This window comes from Balearica regulorum, chromosome 6 (assembly GCF_011004875.1).
Source record: "Balearica regulorum gibbericeps isolate bBalReg1 chromosome 6, bBalReg1.pri, whole genome shotgun sequence".
Classification (NCBI taxonomy): Eukaryota; Metazoa; Chordata; class Aves; order Gruiformes; family Gruidae; genus Balearica; species Balearica regulorum.
Window position 1 is genome coordinate 35,868,622 of NC_046189.1, and position 21,740 is coordinate 35,890,361.

General features: G+C 42.5%; 1 protein-coding gene across 1 annotated transcript; it reads right to left on the minus strand.

Moving 5' to 3' along the window:
• Positions 1–80: 80 nt before the first annotated feature.
• LCT (lactase) lies at positions 81–21,026 on the minus strand. The gene is made up of 17 exons (XM_075757223.1): positions 20,363–21,026; positions 18,478–18,557; positions 16,598–16,681; positions 15,515–15,617; positions 14,800–14,878; positions 13,342–14,029; positions 12,306–12,951; positions 9,552–11,111; positions 8,947–9,215; positions 8,202–8,492; positions 6,910–7,108; positions 5,998–6,200; positions 5,507–5,616; positions 3,458–3,592; positions 2,346–2,569; positions 1,206–1,442; positions 81–434 (listed from the first exon to the last, which is right to left on the minus strand). Exons 1-17 carry the CDS (start codon positions 21,024–21,026, stop codon positions 226–228), a joined length of 5,781 nt encoding a protein of 1,926 aa, XP_075613338.1. The 3' UTR covers positions 81–225.
• Positions 21,027–21,740: the final 714 nt, after the last annotated feature.

Consider the following 21,740-nt stretch of genomic DNA (forward strand, 5'->3'; position numbering starts at 1 on the left):
ATCTTTAAGAAATCAATAATGAGTGGGGGGAAAAAAGTTAACGCAGGAAAAAATAATTTCCTTTGTATTTTAAAGCTGGTAAGCAAACAACAGAAAGATGGGGAGCCCTCTCTGAGGGAAGACACCCAATTGCAGTAGTACAAACAGGTTTCTTTGCCTTGTGCTATAGGCTTTTTTTTTTTTTTTAATAAAGACCAAACCAAACAAACTTAGCAAGTGGAAACTTTACAGTTTACTAAGTTCCATGTGTGATCGTTTCCGGGATCTTTTGGATAATTTTCCATACTTATATGCAAGAAGAGCCAAGCCCAATGCTCCGACTGCAGAAAGCGCAAAAAGCACGTACAGTGCTATTTCAGCGCTTTGCGATGTTAAATCTAATCCCAAAAAGCGCACGATGTCAGCCGGTGCTGGTGGGGTGTCTGTTGGTGTCACTGTTTGTGGGAACACAATAAGAAAGTATTAGTACACAGGCTGGAGTGAACTCTCATGCATGTGCATGCATTACTGCTTTCTGCCTCTGCAAGGCTTTCAACGCTGCTGAATTACTCTGGCAGTAGCTGTAATTCGTTTGGGATCAGCCATTGTCACAATTCTAGCTCAGAGTAAAGGGACAACTGAGGCTCACAGTGTAACTCGAGATCGAGGAGAGGTGAGTATTCTCTGGCAGCTATGGTCATCTCAAAAAAGCTGATAAAAATGATTATTTAAAAGCCCCACAGTGAAATGGTTGCTGTTCGGTGTACTCCTCTAGTTCAGAGAATGTAAGTGACAAAAGCAGTGTTACCAAAGACTTATCCAAAACACAGATTATATAAAGTATTAAAAATTGTTTAGAAAAAGTGATGTGGGCAGACTAAATGTGCATGATTTGGCAAACATCTTGGACAGTTCTGTTAATCAGGCGACAATAGACTGGAATAACTTTTTTACTGCGTTTTAGAGACAGGCATGTATTGAGGTGCTAGCACACAAAATTTAGTCATTGTTCTGGTTTGTGTGCAGAACTGACATAATTCCACATGAGTGTCTTCAGTCATAACATAGACCAATGATCAGTCAGAGCACTACTGGAGCCCTTAAAAAGGATATTGCAGAAAATGGTGATGTCTTTACAGATTATGGAAATCTTGTGGGATCAGAGACAGACACACACACGCATGCACACACACACAAAAAAAAAAAATTTCTGCTAGCTCACTTACCTTCAGGCTCCAGCTCCAGACAGGGGTGCGGGCCTGTTGCTGGGTCTGGAAAGCCGTTGCAGTTTATGATCTGTGAGTAATACCTGGCAGAGGCCTTGGGGTACCGCGGCAAGTCGGGGTCTGAGAAATTCACGTGATAGAACCCAAACCGTTCATCAAAGCCCACTGCCCACTCAAAGTTGTCCATCAGCGTCCACGCAGTGTAGCCTCGTAAGTCGACACCATCGAGCACAATGGCTATTACCGGGACCAGACAGAACAGATTAATTGTACAGCCAGTGACAGGAGGCATCACCACTAGGCCAGCAGCAACACAAAGATGCTCCAGGGCACCACGCAGCAGCAGGGTTAGTGCCACATTGGCCTTGGTCTCACTGTCTCCCCATTCCCACCTCTCGCTCACATCCTGTGTTAGCTCAGTTCAGCCTTAGTAGTAGGTAGATGAGGTAGGTTGACCTGACAGCTAACAAGCAATTGGTAGCTCAGTCAGCCTGCCAGTACTGGAGACTTTTCATCTGCTCAAAAAAAATATCAAAGCTGTTATCCAATGAACAAAGCTTTAGGAACAGCAAAGAACAGCCATCAACATGCAACTGTTGCTTAAACAAGTGTTTGTGGGGCCCTAGCTGCTAAAAGGCAGTGACCAAGCACTTCTGAACATCTGGCAGGCACCTCCCAGTATGTCAGAAAAGCAAACTGAAAAAGCCCTTCCCCGATGTTGCTTGATTACTGCTGTAATTGAAACCCATTTGGGGTCAGGTTTTTTTGTCGGTTTTTTTTTAAAAAAAGATGCAGTTTTTAGACACAGCAATAGTTAAATGAGAAGTTAGAATAGGTATTTGTTAACACTTAACCCATCAAGTAGTGGAACCTCCTCCTGCCGGATGCAGCTATACAAGGAAGCTGCAGTGACCCTACAAAACCCAGGGTTTGTTCTTCCTTTAGATCACCTTTCCCTGCAAAGACAGTTTCGCATGAACCCAAAGGCTCTCAGAAATGGACACAGAGTAAACCCATGTGGGCGTGCAGCTTGCAAGTGTGATGGCAGAGCACAACTTGAGTTAATACACATTCCACTTGTGGCACAACACTGCTGCTCTCTAGAGATTCAGATGATAAGGTTTAAATAATCATTCCTACCTTTCAGTGCTTCATTAATGTAGTTGCGATAGTAATGTGTTCGCCAAGTGTCATTGAGGTCTAAGGCTCCCCTTTCTGAAACCCCATTTTCAGTCACAAAAATGGGAGGGTTGTTGTACTCTTCCTTTATCCATCTCAGGAGCTTTCGGAAACCAAAGGGTGTCACCTTTAGCCAGAAGGAACCAGAGTTCAGCCAGCTGCGGTCGGTTACTGAAGCTACACCTCTGTGGAAGAGAACATGCTGACCAAGGGAGCAGTCCCAAGTGCCTGCTGCTGTGCCTGGCACCTCATTGCTCATAGCTCCAAATCATTGTACTTTGACACCATTTCTACTGTTTAATGAATAATGCAGTGCTTAAGCACACAAACTTGCCATTTACACCTATGTACAAGAATGCAAAACTGAGCCCAGTGTCCTTCCATGGGGCTAAACCACAGGGGCTGGGATGCCACAGCAAAGGGAAGTTACAATAATTTCATCTATTCTCTGTGTAAACATTTCAGAAAACAGCCTATGTTCACCTCCATGTGTGGTCCCACCACTACCTTAATTCTCATCAGAAAAACTAGTAAGCTCCTATTGTTTACCTGTTGAGGCTGGGGAAAGAAAGTGGTATCTAAATAAAAATCTTATATATAGTTAACCATGAAGTGATTTAGCTATTTAGGCTCTGAACTTACATTTATCCAGTGTTGTGAGGGAACTAACAACTGTTTAACAACAAATGGAGCAGTATCCATAAACCAGGATAATCTAGCAGTTCACACTGCAGATTGGGGGCAGGAAATCCAATAAATACTGTTTACAGCCGATCCTAAACCATTGGGAAGCTCACAAGCACAGATTCCTTCCTTTAGTAGATCCTCTAATTGGCTTTGTTCTGTTTTAAACATTCACGTTTATCATCAGGTCTGTAAAAAAAGGGCTGTTGCTAGACTTTTGTGAAAAATACCAGCACCACAGGTGCTGTTTGGGGATATTTTCCCTAGGATTGGTTATAACAGCTTAAAATACCTCACGGCTTTCTTTGCTATCAGTTTACGTCACTCTGTTGGCCCAGGCTCCAGCTGTGCATATTTTACTTGCCCAGTAATTTACATTGGGCTCTTACCTATCAGAGTCATATGACAGAACACCAGCAGGATAGTTCATGTTGTATGTTAAAACTGTAGTATAATGATTTAGACCAAAGTAGTCATATGTGCCTTTAATTCTTTGCTTTTCACTTTCAGTAAATTCTGGAAGTCTGCAACAGAAAACAGAGAAAAGCATAAACCCTACAAAATGCAAGTCTTCTCAGGATTTCCCTGTTCTTTTGCTTCTACCCCTCCCCAGTCCTTTTTCTGGCTAGAATATACAATTCACACTGCTTGCACTAACATTCTCCAAGAGAGGAACAGACCTTTCGCTGACCAGAGAAGGGACACCTGATAGCTAGAGGTCCTGCATCATCCTGCTTTATGAGACAAGAAACAGTGTTTTGGCCCCTCAGGAATGCATTGGGAGGAATCGGCAACAATCATTTTGGTTGTCATGTGCTCACTACACCCCTATGGAGACCCAGAGCTGCAGTATTCCTGAGTGACCTGTCTCAGCCACCATCCTGCAAGAGCACGACTAGCTCTGACAGAGGGGAGTATGAAATGGTGCCTGCTAGCAGCCACTGACACCCAGTGGGTCCTGTCCCCGCTCAGGGAAGCTGTCACAAGCCCCCCTCAAAACAGTGTGCTCCTGCTGGCACACACCCAAGGTGGAGCCAGCTACCCTGTGCTAAGATGTGCTTCACAGCAGCAGGGGAGCAGGCATCTGCTACAAGAGGAGCTCTTTCTTCTCTGTGTGGCAGTAGTAGTACTTGGTAGGTCATGGCAGAGGCTAATACAGCGTTGTCTCGTAAACTATGGTTTCTGCACAGGAAATAAAAACTTTGGAGCTCTCTACCCAAGAGCCACACTTTGAACACACTCCATGTGTACTGCTGGTATCCCTGATACCAGCAGCACAAGCACAAGGGGAGGTACCGCAATCCTTCTGGAGGAACACGGGAAAACCCAGGGGCAACTGGGAACTAGGCTCTGTGTGCAGACTCTACCATTTAATCGCAAAGTGCTTGGTTCTCTTCAAAAGGGAGGCCTCCTCTGAGAAGAACATCCCCCTTTGGGATCTGCAGCCCTACACAGTCTACTCAGAGTAAGAAACTGGAGTGAAGGACATCCAAGGAACAAGGAGTGAGGTTTCAGCTCTCTTCTAGCCAGAAGAGGGAGAAAATTCTCCTGGGAACTGGGTCTCTAGGCAAGCCCTGCTGAAAATGCAGCCAGTGCTCCCAGCAATTTGGTGATGCTTGAGTATTTGCAGTCTTAGACTGAGGACAGGACTTCCTCCCTAGATGGAGATGCTTGGGCACATTATCTCATAAAGCAACATACATCACTTTGCTGTCTTAATAATGGCAGCAACTGCCAGAGAAGAAATTGCATGTCAAAAAAAGTGCCTAAGAATGCAAGTGGTTTGGATACATAAGAACATAACTCAAATCTTGGAGGAGACCTGCCTTTGCTGCAGAGCATAGACCGACTCTTCCACCATCTCCCTCATTTCAAAACGAGCGGTCCTTCACATTTTCAGAGAGGAATGATCAGGAATAGCCCTAGATCTAATATACCCCATTAAATTGCTATTAAAGTGAAGAGGGAAAAAAGTGCTTTCCTTGTATGTGCCTATAAAGGGAGAGAAAAGGAAAAGCATTCATGATGAAGCACTGCTACCACAATAAGAATAATTAATAGGAATGGAAACTAAGAACAGTAATTCAGAGGGACCAATGAGTTCTCAGTGCTCGAGTTCAGTCCACAGTTTTAAGAAAAGTTAAAACACGTTTACCATGGTTGTCAGGTGAAGCACTGTGGCTAATGCGGAGCATTTACTGTATCACTCTGAGCTGCCAACTTATTACCCCAAAGATATGTTATATTAGTAAATTTAGTTTGCAAGAGAGGTAAAGACAGGGAGCAGGCAAAATGTACACTAGAGTTTTTCTGGGAGGATACAGTAAGATTTTTGCAGTAACATTGCAATAGAATCTTTGAAATTTAGCACTTCTGTCAGAAAAGCAGGTTTCAGCACAGCAAGTAAAACAAAACCAGACATGTGCCTGGGCTCTTACCGGGACTGGCTCAGCCCCTGAGCCAGACTGCGTTCCCGAATCCTTGTTTTCATAACTTCGTTATAATCACCATTTTTGAAAATGGGATGAGCAAACCAACCTAGAAGAAACTAAGCCAGGAAATAAGGGAGAAGGATAAATTAGGTATCAAAACAAGGGATTTAACCATTTCTCCTTCATGTACTGCTTTATAGATAGGACCCAAATTTATAATGAACAGGGACGTGGAGATACCCAGGGATGCCCACATAATGGCAGTAAATTTAATAAGCTTTTGTCACTGCAACCATTTTTTGTCTCATTTCTGTTGCATACTTGATGAGCCACAAGAAGAAGGTGATGCATTTCCTTGCAGAGATGCTGCTGGCTCATACTTTTGTTTCAATGAGATGCTGACCTGGGTTCTGGGCATCTCCAGCACCCAGAGAAGGGGTGCCATCAGGAACAAACCGAGGAGCAGCAGGGAGAGCTATGACCGGGTGTCTCTGTACCTGCAAGTATCGCCTGGCAGCATCAACGTCCTCCTGGTTGTATGGGTTCCTTGGTTCTGCCCAGTCAGAGTTGATGGTGATAGAGATTAATCCTCCTTGTTTTGCTCGGTAGGTCTCGTTGTAGAGGTGCCAGGCTTCCGCGTGGGCCTTTATTAAGTTGTGCCCCACCACGTAGGGGGCTCGCCCTGGCCGAACAGAGATGCCTGCAGAGACAGTGACAGCACAGATAATAGAGCTGCAATTCCCAGCCTTCTCATCGACTGCTCCCCAGGTTAACACAACACCCAGAACTGCCTGCTAGTAAATGAATAAAAGTGCAGCACCTGGTGTCCTTTGGCCCAGCCCTAGGCTGAAATCCCCGCTTTGGCAGAGACAGCTGAAGGTGTAGCTGCAGTGGGTAGGCTGAGCAGGACCCAGCATTGCTCCTTCCTCCCCCTGCAGACGGTCAAGGGCTGATTGAGCTCTCTGTCTGTACAGGGCTGCCAGCACTGGCAACAGGCTGCTGCTGCCAGTATGAAGAGCAGAAAGCTGTGTGTTCAGCTCCCATCTCTCCCCTTCCTTTGCTTCTGCCCTATAGCTGAGCTTGGCCCTCCTCCAGCACTAACCCTTCTCCACAGTCCTGCGAGCTGCTCTGAAAATGGGGTCTGCTCCAGATAGCAAGTGTAATCCAGAGGCTGCAGAGCAGGGGTAGGTTAGAGGAGCAGAAGAAGGAGAATGGGTCTTGGAGGGGACAGGCAAAGTGAAAGAAGGTCCAGTTCACTGCACCACAGCAGTCCAAACCCCATTTATCCCCACCACGCTGTCCTCCTTGCTCTACCTTTGCAAGCCCCTAGCATCTACTCTGCTGCAGCATAAAACAGAGCTGTGCGTACAGTGCTGTGAAGGCTCTGAGGTTAGGCCCAGCAGTCTTACCTGGAGCAGCTGTGCCAACACCATAGCCACAATATGCAGTGTTGTAGGGTTCATTTAAGGTTATCCAAAATTTCACTTTATCTCCCAGTCTCTGGAAAAGGAGCTCAGCATATTCCTTAAACCTCTGAACTATAGTATCATTCTCCCACCCACCGAGGTTCTGCAGTGCCTGTGGGAGGTCCCAATGATAGAGAGTTACCTGTGGGGAAAGACAGCAAGAGAAAGGACTCAGTCACTCTTACTTTTGGAAATAAGGACAGTAACCCAGCCTTATTTATGAACATAAATAAACTGTGCTTTGATCAGCAGCTACCTGTTCCTAATGGTGTTTGAGTTTATTAGCGATCACTCATGCACTCAAATAAAATACCTTTTTGCCAATGTTTCAGTTTCTTTAGGACGTGGGGAAATGACTCAAACTTTTAGGATTAACTCGAACTCCTGACGATGAAGATGAAGGTTTTACCAAAAACCACCACAACCTTGTGACAGCAAGAACTTGTCAGTGAAGAACTGCTGTGCCTGCACTGACTCTCAGATGAAATACAGTCCAACAGAACACCTCTTCGGGCTGGTACATCTGTTGGACCAGCCTAGAGCAATGCCACGATGGCACTGGTTTTCTCAGGCATGATCTGATGCTTGTGTAGGTAGTCCTGGATTGCCCCCTGTATAGTGTGCATACACATGTTTGGTGCAGCCATGTGCACTCCCTACGTGTACCAGCCTGGTTTGGGGAGGACAGGGACAGCCAGCAGTGGGGAATCAACAGGTAGAAGCAGAAAAAAGCCACATGTGTCCCAAGTCTATGGGGACAGGTCAGAGTCACTCAACAGTGCTGAAAGAGCTGGCTGATGCAGTGGTGAGGTCACTGTCCATTGTATGTGACAAACCATGCTGAGCAGTGGACCTTCGTGACTCCTGGGAAAAGAATAATGTTACACCCATCTCCAAGAAAGGCAAGAAGGAGGATCCTGGGAACTACAGGTTGGTCAGCCTCACAGATCACTGCATAGGTCCTTATGGAACCCACTTCCAAGCACATAAGAGATGAGAAGGTAATTGGAAACAGCCAACAATAAGGTTACTGTGATCTTTCTGGGTAGGAATTTCTAAGACATCACTATATTCCCAGTTCATTTGCTTATGCAAACCCCACGTTTCCTCACAGAACACCATGAAAAACAATTTCTTTGTGAAGGAGGGCATGGATGAAAATACACATATGCTCTGAGCATCAGACCTGGGTTCTGCTATTTTGTAGTTACCTGAAAGTTACCGGTTTTAGTTACCTGAGGCATAATGTTAGCTGCCAGAAGAGCATCGATAAGTCTTTCATAGTAGTTCAGTCCCATTTCATTGATGTATCTGGTGGTCCCATCTGGGAGAACACGGGACCAGGAGATTGAAAAGCGATAGTGAGACACTTTGAGGCTTTTCAGCATTTCCACATCCTCCTCAATCTTGTGGTAGCTGTCACAAGCTACATCTCCAGTGTCATCATTGCTGATTTTCAAGGGAGTGTGAGAAAATTGGTCCCAAATGCTAAGTCCTCTCCCATCTGCTCTCCATCCTCCCTCAATCTGTAATTGAAGGTTGGGGGGGAAATTATTAGTAACCCCCAAATTTAGGTCTTGGCCTAGCAAAGAATTCAGCCTGTTGGTCTTTGTGGCACCACACAATATTTTGACTTATCAGCTTAAGACTAGAAAAGGCAATGTTTTTGCTGTACCAAACTACTAAGACCTCTTGGGCTTCAAGGCAAGATGTATTAGCAGAGTACAATGCCACAGAACAGTCGTCATTTCAGTTCACCTGCTGCTCCATGTTGCTTGGCTCTTGTGAAGCCCATGCTGCTATCTCAATTCCTGTGCTATAACCCCGCCCTTACATATCTCCAGGTTCCTCCCTTTTACAGCAGTTGTTACACTAACCCTCAATTACGGTAAAATCTAATATTACAAAAGCTGTAGGTGTCTCATCCAAAATTAATTAACTGTCCACAGATACTTTAAGAGCCTGTCTCAGTTTCCTAACCTGATATGCTGAAGTTGCTACACTCCACCAAAAGTTCTTTGGAAACTCTCCATATAAAAATTCATCTTCTTTTGGCAATAGGATACCATTATTGCGGATAATTTCTGCATAGTACACAGCAGAGCGCTTTGGGGTTCTTGGCCTGTTGGGATTGTCAAAATCAACCTGGTGCAGTCCAAATCTTGAATCATAACCATCCAACCATTCAAAATTATCCATGAAAGACCAAGCGTTGTATCCTCTCAGATTAACACCATCCAACTTGTAAGCTGAAAGACAAGAAACAAATGGCAGAGCATCAGTCATATAATCACACATTAAATGAACCACAAGAAATTCACATGCAAGCACATACACGCTTCCAGCTTCATAAAGCTGGGACTGGACAACTAAGATCATAAGAGACTCTTCATAGTTGGAGGATATAGAGTACAAACGGCCATGTAAAGGAGATCATAAAAAGAAACATTATGTTTATATTGTGTTCAGAATATTTAAAGTCCGATATTAATTGCTTTTAAAAACTAGTCCTCAGAGGAAGAAAGTAACCAGAAATCTAGGGAGGAGACACACACCACCAACAGAACAAAAGCAAACACTGGTACCTTTTAAAGCTTCATCAATGTATGTTTTGTGGTAAAATATCCTGGTATTGTCATTAACATCTGATTTGGTCTTTATCCCCACCCCATTCTCGATTATGTATATTGGGGGATTTCCATATTCTTCTTTGATCCAGTTCAGTAGCCTCCTCAGCCCCCAGGCCACAGCCCGGTGGTCGTTAACAGCTGAGGAAGGCCAGGAGCTGTCAACCTCTGTTGAAACTTCCTGGTCATACTCATAAGAGAAGGGCTTCAACCGGGTTGTTGCATGGGTTACAATTTTGGAGGAGTAGGTGTTGAAGCAGAAAACATCTGCTGTGCCCCTGATGTAATCACGCTCCTCTTCTGTGAAAACCGGTAGGCGAGATGATGGCAGGTTCTGGAGCTCACTCCTGTTCCCAACTTTCCACTTCATGACCTCGGGGTAGTCCCCATTTTTGAAAATTGGGTGTGTAAACCACCCCATCAAAAATTGCATATATCTGTCTGCAGCTTCTATGTCCCTGGGGTTGCTTGGTGTCTTTGGCTCAGCCCACTCAACGTGGGGACATAGAGCAATGATCCCTCCCTGAGTCGCTCTGTATTTGTCATCATACGTGTGGTAGACCTTGGCGTGAGCTTTCAGTAAGATGTGGGCAACCCTATAGGGTGCACTGCCAGGGTCATTGACATTGGGTGGAAGTGCCCCAACACCATAGCCAATCCAGGCAATGACTTGGGGTTCATTGAACGTAATCCAGAACTTCACCCTGTCCCCAAAGGTCTGGAAACAGAAGTCCGCATAACTATCAAACAGGTCAATCAATGCGCTGCTCTCCCAGCCACCAATGTCCTGGAGAGCTTGTGGCAGGTCCCAGTGGTAGAGAGTGACGATTGGAGTGATGTTGTTTGCAACCAGTCCATCAATGAGACGGTTATAGTAGTCAACTCCATGGCTGTTTATTGAGTTGTTCCTTCCGGTGGGGAAAATTCGAGACCAGGACAGGGAGAAACGATAGTTCCTTACCCCTAAGGCTCTCAGCAGGTAAATATCTTCCTCCACCTTGTTGTAGCTATCACAAGCTATATCTCCAGTATCATTATTCTTTATATTCCCTGGGACATGGGTGAAGTTATCCCAAATGCTGGGTCCTTTGCCATCAGCATCCCAACCTCCCTCTACCTGGTAGGCAGAAGAAGACACACCCCAAGAAAAGTCCTCTGGGAATGTTCCATAAAAGTACATGTCCCTTTCAAAGTCTGTTTGAGATGAAAACTTCTGCCAGACAATCTTTGCTTTGGAGGGAACTTCTGATGCTGGTAAATTCGGCAACTTTGATGGCATGGGTAGGTCAAACACCACCGGTGTAGAAAATCTGTCCAAGACTTTGGATGGGAAACCATTGTTTTCAATAACACTGGAATAGAAATAAGCAGATGCCTTGGGAGTCCTTGGTCTGTTGCTATCTTCAAAATTCACATGATGTAGCCCAAATTTTAGGCTGTACCCCACCGGGCCTTCAAAGCCGTCAACCAGGGATCGAGCAATATATGACCGAACATCAACTGTGTCTAGTTTTACCGCTGTCACAGAAACAGTGCAAGACATTGTTATTCATTTGAACATTTTCTGAATACAGCATAGCACGAAATAAGCACCACAACTGAGGGTAACAGTGATAAGCCAAACAACTATGAATGGTCTTTTATGCAAAAAAAAAACCCCAAACAGAGTATCTGGCAAGAAAAGCAGTCAACACTGTAATAATAGGAGCTGTTCAAATGATAAAAATGCATGAGAAAAGACATATTAGTCAAGAGATATTTAAGTACAGGACACTTGTGCCACTGGTATCCCTTTCCCTGTGTTCTTGTTTTCAAGCACAATTCATCAATTTAGGTATATGGTGCTCTTTTAGATTTAACAACTATAGCTAAATGGTAACATTACATGTATTTAGTGCTTGCCTATCTTCCTTGTTTCTTTTAGCAGGACAGTGTATCCTATATCAGCAGAAGCAAGTCCAGCATCCTTCCTCACGTTGCCTACAAAAAAGCACTAAATCTCTCTCCTTCCAGAGAATTTCACTTCCACTATGCAGTCCTTCTTCTTTACTTCTGCTGAGGCATAACAGCAATGCTAAATTGTGTTTTCCATCTTTTAACACTTCTATCAGTAAGGAACTAGGTCAAGAAGATCAAATGGTGTAGACCAATGACCAACATTTTTAATACAGCATATTTAATAAAGTTTTCCTGACAGTATTGATTTGTGTATCTCAAGAGAGTATCAGTCAAATCTCTATTTGAAATCTCAAATCTTTGTATCTGTCCAGAACTACATCAATTGATAAGCAGTTTGCAAAGATACAGGCATACCTTGAACCTTGCTCAAAACAATTGAGATACAAGTATCTCCCTAAAAATTCTAACCTGAAATGTCACAGGATGCTCTCAGTTAGATCTGCTTATTGAGTAAAGACATTGTTCAGTCCTGATCTATGAGAGCTCTGTAGGCAAGAGCCTGCCTGCAGGCAAATCATCTACAGGGTAACTGAAATATATAAACACCGTTCTCACAGAGGGACTGACATAAGGGTCCAGGCTACATTAATTCGTATATATGAAAAACCTATTCCCATATCTAAACAGTATGGAGAGTTCCACATTGACCTCACATCACTGTGCAAGTGGTGATGTTTTAAAGTTAACCACCATGGAAGTGACAGAATAACTAGTTGCCATTATATTAAAAAAAAATATTAAATTTCTGCATACCTTTTAGAGCCTCATTGATGTATTGGCGGAAATAATCTACTCGCAGAGTGTCATTAATAAGATCCCCTGAGTCTTCTGTTGGCATTCCATTTCCTGCTATGTAAATTGGGATCTTTGTCCCTGTATATTCCTGGGACACAAACTTCAGCAGCCTTCTTAATCCCCAAGGGACCACATGGATCCAAGAAGAGGCAGTCTGTGGCCAAGAAGGATCTACATGCAAGGAGAAGTTCCCAATGCTCTCGTAGCTTGGTGTGCACGTCCCGTTAGTCACAGCACTGACCAGGCGGGAAGTGTAATGGGAAAGACCAAAAAAATCTGCAGTCCCTTTCACCCAGGACTTCTCCTCTTCAGTAAACAGAGGCAGCTGTGCAATTGTTGCAGAGCACTGCTGGTTTACTTCCTGGATCTGAGCCTTCAGGATATCTGGGTAATCACCATTAACAAATATAGGATGAGCAAACCAGCCAAGCATGAACTGCAAGTACCTCTCAGATGCTCTCACATCCTCAGAGTTGGTTGGAGTCTTGGGTTCAGCCCAATCTGAGTTCAGCACCAGCCCCACCTTTCCCAGTTGCTGAGAACGGTATTTGTTGTTATACAGGTGCCAGACCTTGGCATGAGCCTTGAGAATTGTGTGAGCCACCTGGGAGCAGAAAGCACAGGAATAAGTGACACACTGCTTTGCACAAGAACTCTCAAGCATTGAGATTACTGCCATGTAAGAATGTCGTTTCCATTCAAAAGAAGAAAGCTTGACAAAACCAGTAATAATAGCCAGAGAGTGCAGTAGATTTTGGATTAAGCAGAAGAATCTGGCTATCCATCACCACCAGCTTTCAGAATAGAAAAATAAAATAAAGACGCCTAGCACCCATTAACTACCGCATTTTTTTGCGAGTATAATAAACCCAACAAGCAAATAGTTGTCCCAGAGGCCACATTAGGCTTGAACATAGTTAAAAGTACAGAACCATCAGAGGAAAACACCACAACAATGGCAGCTGCAGGACCCTAGTTATTCCTGTGTCCCTACCTTGTAAGATGCTACTCCTGGGTCAGTGATTCCTGGAGGATGCTCTCCGGTGCCATAGCCAGCATAGCTGATAACCCAAGGCTCGTGGAAAGTAATCCAGAACTTGACCCGATCCCCAAAAGTGGCAAAGCAGAAGTCTGCATAGTTTACAAAAGCATCTATGATACTGTCATTCTGCCAGCCACCAAGGACCTGAAGAGCTTGTGGGAGGTCCCAGTGGAACAGAGTCACCATGGGCTCAATGTTAGAGTCTAGCAACTGGTTAATTAATTGGTTGTAATAATCAACACCCTTAGAGCTGATGGTCTTGTTGGTGCCAGCAGGGAAAATTCTAGGCCAGGATACAGAAAATTTGTACAGTTGGGGATGAAGACCCCTAAGTAGGTAAATGTCATAGCTGGTTTTATAGTAGCTGTCACATGCCACATCTGCAGTTTGGTTCTTGTAGACATGACCTGCATGCCCAAACTGATCCCAGATGCTCTCTCCTTTCCCATCCTCTGCCCAAGCTCCTTCAATGTTCAAAGCACCTGTGGATGTGCCCCAGAGGAAACCACTTGGAAAAACATCTTCCAGAAAAGAATCCCTCTCCAATTCAGACTGTTTGGAAAACATTTCCCACACTGTTTGATAGGAGGAGCGAGGGGCAAGAACAGCATCTGGATACTCCTGAAGAGTATTTGTTTTGCTGGAAAAAGAACAAAAATAAGTTACAATCTCCAAGGTGGATGCCAGTGCCACAGCACTTGCAAACACAGAGGATAAAAGAATTGTTTGCTTCCCATTCAGCTGCCATAAGCCACTTAGGGTATAGTTCCTTTGCCATCTGATCAATCCAACCCACTGCCTAGCAGAGGAAGGTGGAGTGCAATGAGCTAATTGCAGAGCAGCTCAAGAGCTATATATGTAATGCACTTCTTTGCAGGTAGATACTCATAATTCATTACACCTAGGTCAGAGGAGCAAACAAAATCCTTGCAATGTGCAGCAATTTTGCATGCTACAACTGCTTTCATGAGTGTCCATAGCATAAGCTAAAACTAATCAATGCTACTTCTGTATTCCTTAGCATCTCCCTGTGCAATGGTATCTCCTACACTTCTGTAGGCCAAATTGGCTTCTCTCCTACAAAAGCCTCTATCGTATTTATTTATTATTAACTATTTTGCTCTTGAAAAGGACAGAATGCTTGGAAAATGTACCTGTTACTATTGGCTTGAAGGTGCAATCTGGTAACCAAGGATGAGAGTGGAAGAGGATCGCATTGCACGTAATAGTAGGATAGAGGCTTGCCCGTAACAGCCAGAGGCTGGGCTCAGCAGAAAGGCATTCCTTCCCAGTCCTTTCAGCAACTAACAGCAGACTTTACCACTAAAACTCTCTTGTGTCTGCCTGCACATAAATTTCTTGGGGACATAATTTCATTATAGTATCTGATTTAAGGGACAAAACCCATACCTTAAAAAGTGAGATGATGAGAAGTCCAAGAACTCATTGACGTCATACCCAATCGTACGTGTCTCTTCCTTATTAATAGCTGAAAACAAACAAATGGTAAGTGATGGACTTAGTCACAACTTAGATGCCGTGGACTGCATGACACAACTTGTACATACAATTACACCTTTAGAAATAAGGTGCTTTTCATAACTAATAGCTATTTTTCTCACATCAAATATGTTGGGGTTTTATTAGATATTTCCAATTTCATGTTAAAAATGATCATAGAATCATTTAGGTTGGAAAATATCATCAAGTCCAACCATAAACCTAACACTGCCAAGTCCACCACTAAACCATGTCCCTAAGCACCACATCTATGCATTTTTTAAATACCTCCAGGCATGGTGACTCCACCACTTCCCTGGGCAGCCTGTTCCAATGCTTAATAACCCTTTCAGTGAAGAAATTTTTCCTAATATCCAATCTAAACCTCCCCTGGTGCAACTTGAGGCTGATGAAAATGATGAAAAGCTTTGGGAAAGATTTCCTGCTTCCCCTCACTCTACACTTACCATCCACCTGGAATTTTCCAAGAAGGCTATGAAAGAAACCATAAAGTTATTTTATCTAATAGCAGTGGCCTGGACTGGATAATTTTGAATTTCCTCTGTAATTTGCCATGCAGAGCTTAGCTAAAAAACTCTCCTCCTTCTTAAAATATGTCGCTCACCTGTGACAATGGCAGCTACTGGAATGAAAGGATTCTCTTCCATGGAACCACAATCAAGGAACTTTAGACTGAAAACCAAGATCTCTATGTCCTTCCAGACATTCTGCAAAACCAGAAATCAGGGACTTGTATGGAAAAAAGCATCAGCCAGCTCGTAAAACCATGGTCTTGGCATTTGCTGCTTTTAACACAGAATAGTAAATACCTAGAAGACTGAGAATTGGCGATAAAGTTCTTCAAAGTTAAATTCATAAATCAACAGAGTAAACATTCAATACCACTCACTATTTTTCTCTGATCCAAAAAAAAGCCAAATGCAAATCAAAGCATAAACCCCAGAAACCTTCAGTGTTCAACCTGTCATTGAAAAGGCAAAAGGAACTATGTCTTTTTTTGAAAGCTTACTTGGTAAAAATCTGTTGCCATAAATGGCCCACTCCAGATTTTTAGCGTAACTGCAGCATGCCGGGATACTAAAGATGAGTCACGTGGGTAGCTCCTTATTCTGCTGCTCAGTTGCTGGATGAGTCTTGTCTTATGGATGCTAAGAATGCAGTCACTAACAGAGGTTTAATATCAGGTACTAGCCTAGAACATCACTGACATTGTTGCTGCCATGTGACCTAATCCTTTCACAAATTCATCCTCTTTAAGATTTCTGGTGCTGCCTCAACTGATGAGGAGTTGTGAAGTTTGGTAGTACCATTGCAGAACCCATGTTAGAATAAAACAGTGTCTTTTAGTTTGTAGCTATTAGCCTAACAGCTTATCAAACACTTAGGATGTGAGAGAGAAGGTTTTTTCAGTCCTGGACAAATGAATTAAGCCATTCTAGTAATTAATAAATCACTAATGAGTATTGACCAAGATGATCCTTTCCAGCACTTTCGAACACCTGTTTTTAAGTCAGAATAACAACAGAGAAGTAAGTGAGCACTATGCAGCTGTTTCCTAGAGTAGCTGTTGTATGAGCTCTTACAGCAAATCAGAACTGTTTAGACATGCATCAAGAAACATGAAATTCCCCTTCTATTTATGGTCTGTTGTCTGCTGCTCTAATTTTAACACTGTGCATAATGTTACCTGGAATTCATTCAATTTCTTGTAGAAATCTGTTTCATTTCTACAATGGTACTGAAGGCTGAGAGACAGAAAGTCTACCGATTCCTGGAAACAAGAAAAGGAAAAGAATCATCCTGGACCAAAACATATTTTTTTTGCAGGTATTGCATTAAAAATATATAAAATTGTGAAATGTTTGATAAAGATACATTGCTGGAGTAAGAAGCCATACAGCTGTATGGGAGCCCTGGACAATATAATGAGTACAAACTGGATACTGTATGGGAAGATGCATTTTGTATCTCTCCTAAACAAAGTAAAATTTAAACAGCTAAATGAAATTCTAAGAGTATCTTATGAATTTAATATTAATGATTTACAGTTGATTTTTTAATTTGCAAGGCTGTCTATGATTAATCAGAGAAACCTTTGCAACTGTGTGGTTTGGGAAGGTCTTATCAATAATCCTTTGGGTAAAGTCCACTTCAGAAGTCTTTAATCATTCCAAACTACAAGCGTTATCCCACTAGAAATTATCAAGTTCAAGAGAACAGATCATATTCTTTTATTAAGCCAGCTGATGAAGTTGGAAAAAAACTGATAAGCTTTCAGTTTATTTTTCAGTCCAAAGTTTTCTTCTAGTTTAGTCAATTCACCTAATACAACATCTTTGCTTTCCCTATGTTTTGTTTCCCTATGTTTCCCTATGTTAACCAGGCTGGCAGATAAAACCACCACACAGCCATTTGGTCACTCCCTGCCCTTCAGTGGGATGGGGGAGAGAATCAAAAAGAATAAGGTAAAACTCGTGGCTGAAATAAAGATAGTTTAATAGGACAGAAAAGAAAAATAATAATAATAATGATAAAAGAATATACAAAACAAGTGCTCACCACCTAGAGCCAATGCTCAGCTAGTTCCTGAGCCGCCCCACCTCCCAGCCAGCCCCTCAGTTATATATGGAACATGACGTTATATGGTATGGAATATCCCTTTGGCCAGTTTGGGTCAGCTGTCCTGGCTGTGTCCCCTCCCAGCTTCTTGGACACCCCCCCACCTTCTCAGCAGGCCAGTATAAGAAGTTGAAAGTCCTTGACTGCTTGGCAACAACTAAAACATCAGTGTGTTATCAATGTTATTCTCATCCCAAATCCAAACCACAGCACTATACCAGCTGCTAGGAAGAAAATTAACTCTATTCCTGCCAAAACCAAGACACCCTACAAACCACACCTTGCTTATATCCTTGAAATGTCATGCCTACAACATTGCTTACCCTCTTACTAAATTTTGGAGAATTGTGAATACAAGCAAAAAATCTGCACTCTCATTTGTTCACTGTATCCTACATCAACATCCTCTAGGTGAAGATAGCTACTAACAGAGTTCGGTTTTTACAAAAAGCATGTCATCATCTTTGTAGAGATTATGTTCTCCTCCTGCATCCCTGTGCAACTAGATCACTTTTAGCGCAGGTCAGTCTGTGTTTTAACATATTAAGCAGATTTTTTAAATAGCAGTTATTTAAAATAAAGTATCCATTTCTTCGGTGGTACATTAAGCAGACTTGCAAAGAAAATAACAATGGGTACACTTTTTGCAGACACCTTGTCATTGAAGCACATATATTGCTAACATTGCCAATTACGAAAGCAAATATGTCTCCATATATCTTCATCAATTCCTACTAGCCAAGAAAGGACACTGAAGTAATTTTTAAAATCAGTGAGCTTCACATGATCAGACTAATCAAATAAGTAAAATTTACCAAGTTGTTCAACTGACCAACTTGCTAAAATTTTATTTAACTTGCAACAAGTCACTTGATCCCGTACACAAAAATTAAGTTAAATAAAATCAAATTTATATAATTTTGGAAATAATTTCTATTAAGGTGTTACCTGAAGAGAAACTGAAAGAAATTCTGATGAAGCACTATCCAAGACATCACCCATACCTAAAGCAATGGACAGCTTTCCACCTTGAAAAAAAAAAAGAGGCAGTCTATTGCTAGTATGTTAAGGACAAAAAATTTCAGTTCACTGCAGTTATTTTAAAATCAGTTGGAAATTTTTGAAGACGTGGATCATCAGACAGTGTCCTAGGTAGCTAATTTCAGAACAGCCACTATGATTGCAATGGAGAGTTGAAGAAGGAAGAAATTCAAAGGCAGAGTTTAAGGTGTCTTTGTCAATAAACCTTGTGTTATCGTGACTGCTCATAAACATCTTAGCACTGCTGCTTGCAGGAAGGTAGATCTGCATACAGCTGTCCAGTGGGTGCCTTTCCACTCCATGCATAAGTAATATCTCTAATTTTCATGCCTTTGCGGTGGTTCTACAGTGGTTATTTTTTTAAATCCATTCTGTGGTGGGTGATGCTGGGATGTTGGGAATTTTGGGGGGACAGGTTATGTGGGAGGGAAGCTGGGCAACTTCTAAGGGCTATCGCTAGATGGCATGAACTGTACAGCAAACTATTCCTGACAAATGCAGGAATTAAAAATAATTTAATTAAAAATATGAAAAAATATGATTCAGCCAGCTCTGCTGGTTGTTTGACTGGGACAGATCAATTCCAAGCCCAAAGAAGGCAAACCCAGGAGGACAGCTGCTTAGAAAATCCGGGGTGCTCATCATAGAACAGGTGAAATTCTCTTCCTCTGTGTAACACAGGTAGAGTTAAGATTTAGTTATTAAAAATCCCAGTGCCTGCAATGAAGCAAGCCAAACAAAGGACATTTCAGACTTCCTCACTATTATTATCTCTCAAGAGACTTCTTGTACCTTGTTTTTTCATGGTTTGAAGTACATTTCAGGAAGTTTTTAGTCCTTCCTCTGTGGGTCAGGAAGAGGTACACAAAAGTATTATCTACAAAATACCTTGATTATTATGGCTTTGTCATTGTACACAGAAAAAAAAAATCGAATGAGACTGCATTTGAGTAATCTCTAAAGCATTTTTAACTGGTAATTTATTTTAAGCTAAAAAGTAAATACTTTTTTTCATGTTGGGTTTTTTAACTTTTTAAAGTTAAATAAAATAATTTCAATCAAATGATGATTTTAAACCACAATCAATTTGGTTTAAGTGAATTTTGTCAATACATTTTCAAGGATTTCCACCTTTTGGGTGGAAGGCTGATAGTTGAATTTGACCTGATTCTTCAGCTAGATCTGGACCTCCAAAGCTGTATCCCATGCCTTAATGAAAAAGCCCACACCCATTGAAATAAGGAGTAAGTCTTTAAAAATGAGATGTCTGGGCAGGAATCAAAGATTCTTCCTAAGTCTCAGTCCCACTTTTACTATACAACACGTTTAAGGTTTGGTATATGAACAGTATGAGACTACAGTTTATTGGGGGGCATCTGCTGGTCTTTAAATTAAGAGCATATGGACAATAGCCCTTAGAGAAAAAGTATAATGAAATATTACAATGTTTAGTTTTGAAGTACTAGTTTCTGCTGCTCAAAACAACCGGAGGCTATTTAATACTTTTCCTGGTACTTAAAAGATTAAAAGCAAATATGCACACATGCACATATATATATTATCCCCAACTCTTTTGGCTATCATTTCAACTAAAATGCAATTACCAGTAAATTATAAAACAATTATGAAAATAAGGGATTTGAAGGAACCTATTAATCAAGGATTTCTATGTAATTCTGAGAGCACTGATAGCATATTCACACAAAGATTGCACGTAGCAGTTGCCATGTAATCCCATGACAGAATACTTGTGAAAAAGTCATAAAAAAATCCCTCCCACCATTCTCCTTACCTGCCAGCGAATATTTCTCATGGTAGACAGTGTAAGCTCTTTCATGAGCAGTAGCTAGGGCCTGGGCTCGGTACTGGGAGTCATCGTAAGGCAGGCTTTTAAGGACCTCTGGCAGGTCACTGAAGGTGAGCCACACATCGACCAGGCCCCCAAAAACACGGAAGCTGAACTCTGCGTATTCCACAAAAAGGTCAGCAAAAGCGTTGGCTTTCCTACCCCTGGCCTGTATGGCCACAGTGCTAGGGACACGCTGGTGATGCAGAACTACCACCGGCCTGAGGTCTGCAGCAACAACGGTCTCAAGCAGCTCCTGGTAGCACTGCACTTGCGCTTCATCTGGCTTCTTAGCATCCGCCTTCGGAAGAAGGCGTGCCCACAGCAGGATGATTTTGTAATGCGTCACCCCGATCTCACGAAGGTGGGAGAAGTACTGGGGCAGCTCAGGAGCCACAAGATCTTGTTGGCACAGGTAATCATGGGCTTCAGCCACAGCAGGACCCTGATCTTCCTTGAGTAGGACTTGGTCTTGCAAACGCAATCTATTTACTAACTTGCTGGGTAGAGGTCCAGCAATGGCGATAAAATTCTGAGCAAATTCCTGGTCTATCCCAAGGCTGGGAGACACTAACAGAAAGAAGACGACTGTCTTACAAACCAGCTCCATTTCTGGACCTGCTTCAGAACCAGTTACTCCATACTACTTATATTACAGTAAAAGTAATATTTTAACTGAAATTATCTATTACACAGATAACTGTTCCCACAACTAGCTGACACTAGAATGATAACACATCAGGACTTTCAATCAACAAATGAACGAATAGGCAAATACAAAAAACACTGTCAAACAATTAGTTGGAGAAAGGTCATGTGGAAACATTTTCGGAGATGCTCAGGTTCCCCTTTATACCTGAACATCAACTGACATTTACTGATAGCGCCTCCATTTCAGAGGGAGATAAAATAAGTAGACAATGCTTTTGATCTCCTCTTGGCTTTTTTTTTTTGTCTTAAAAGGAATCCCAGCACAGCTCTGGATGCAGAAAATAACAAGAGCGGAGTTATCTGCATTGCTGTGGCTGGGTGCCACCATGGCTGAGGGTGGGCAGGACAGCAAGAGGCACGTTTGTATTGTAATTCTCAGGTGCATAAAGGAAATCTGAGATGTGGCATCTTACCCACTTGGAAAAGTGGTTGTTAAGTGAATTCAGACAGCCGTGCTTATGCCCGATAACATTGAGGAATTTGAACAATATCATTTTATTGCTTTCCAAAGTACTCCTTCCCTCCGCCTTGAGAACACATGCTCTCTCAGCAGGGTAGACACATACAGATCACCAACCTGAACTGCTGCAGGGAAGAGATAACTTGACATTTC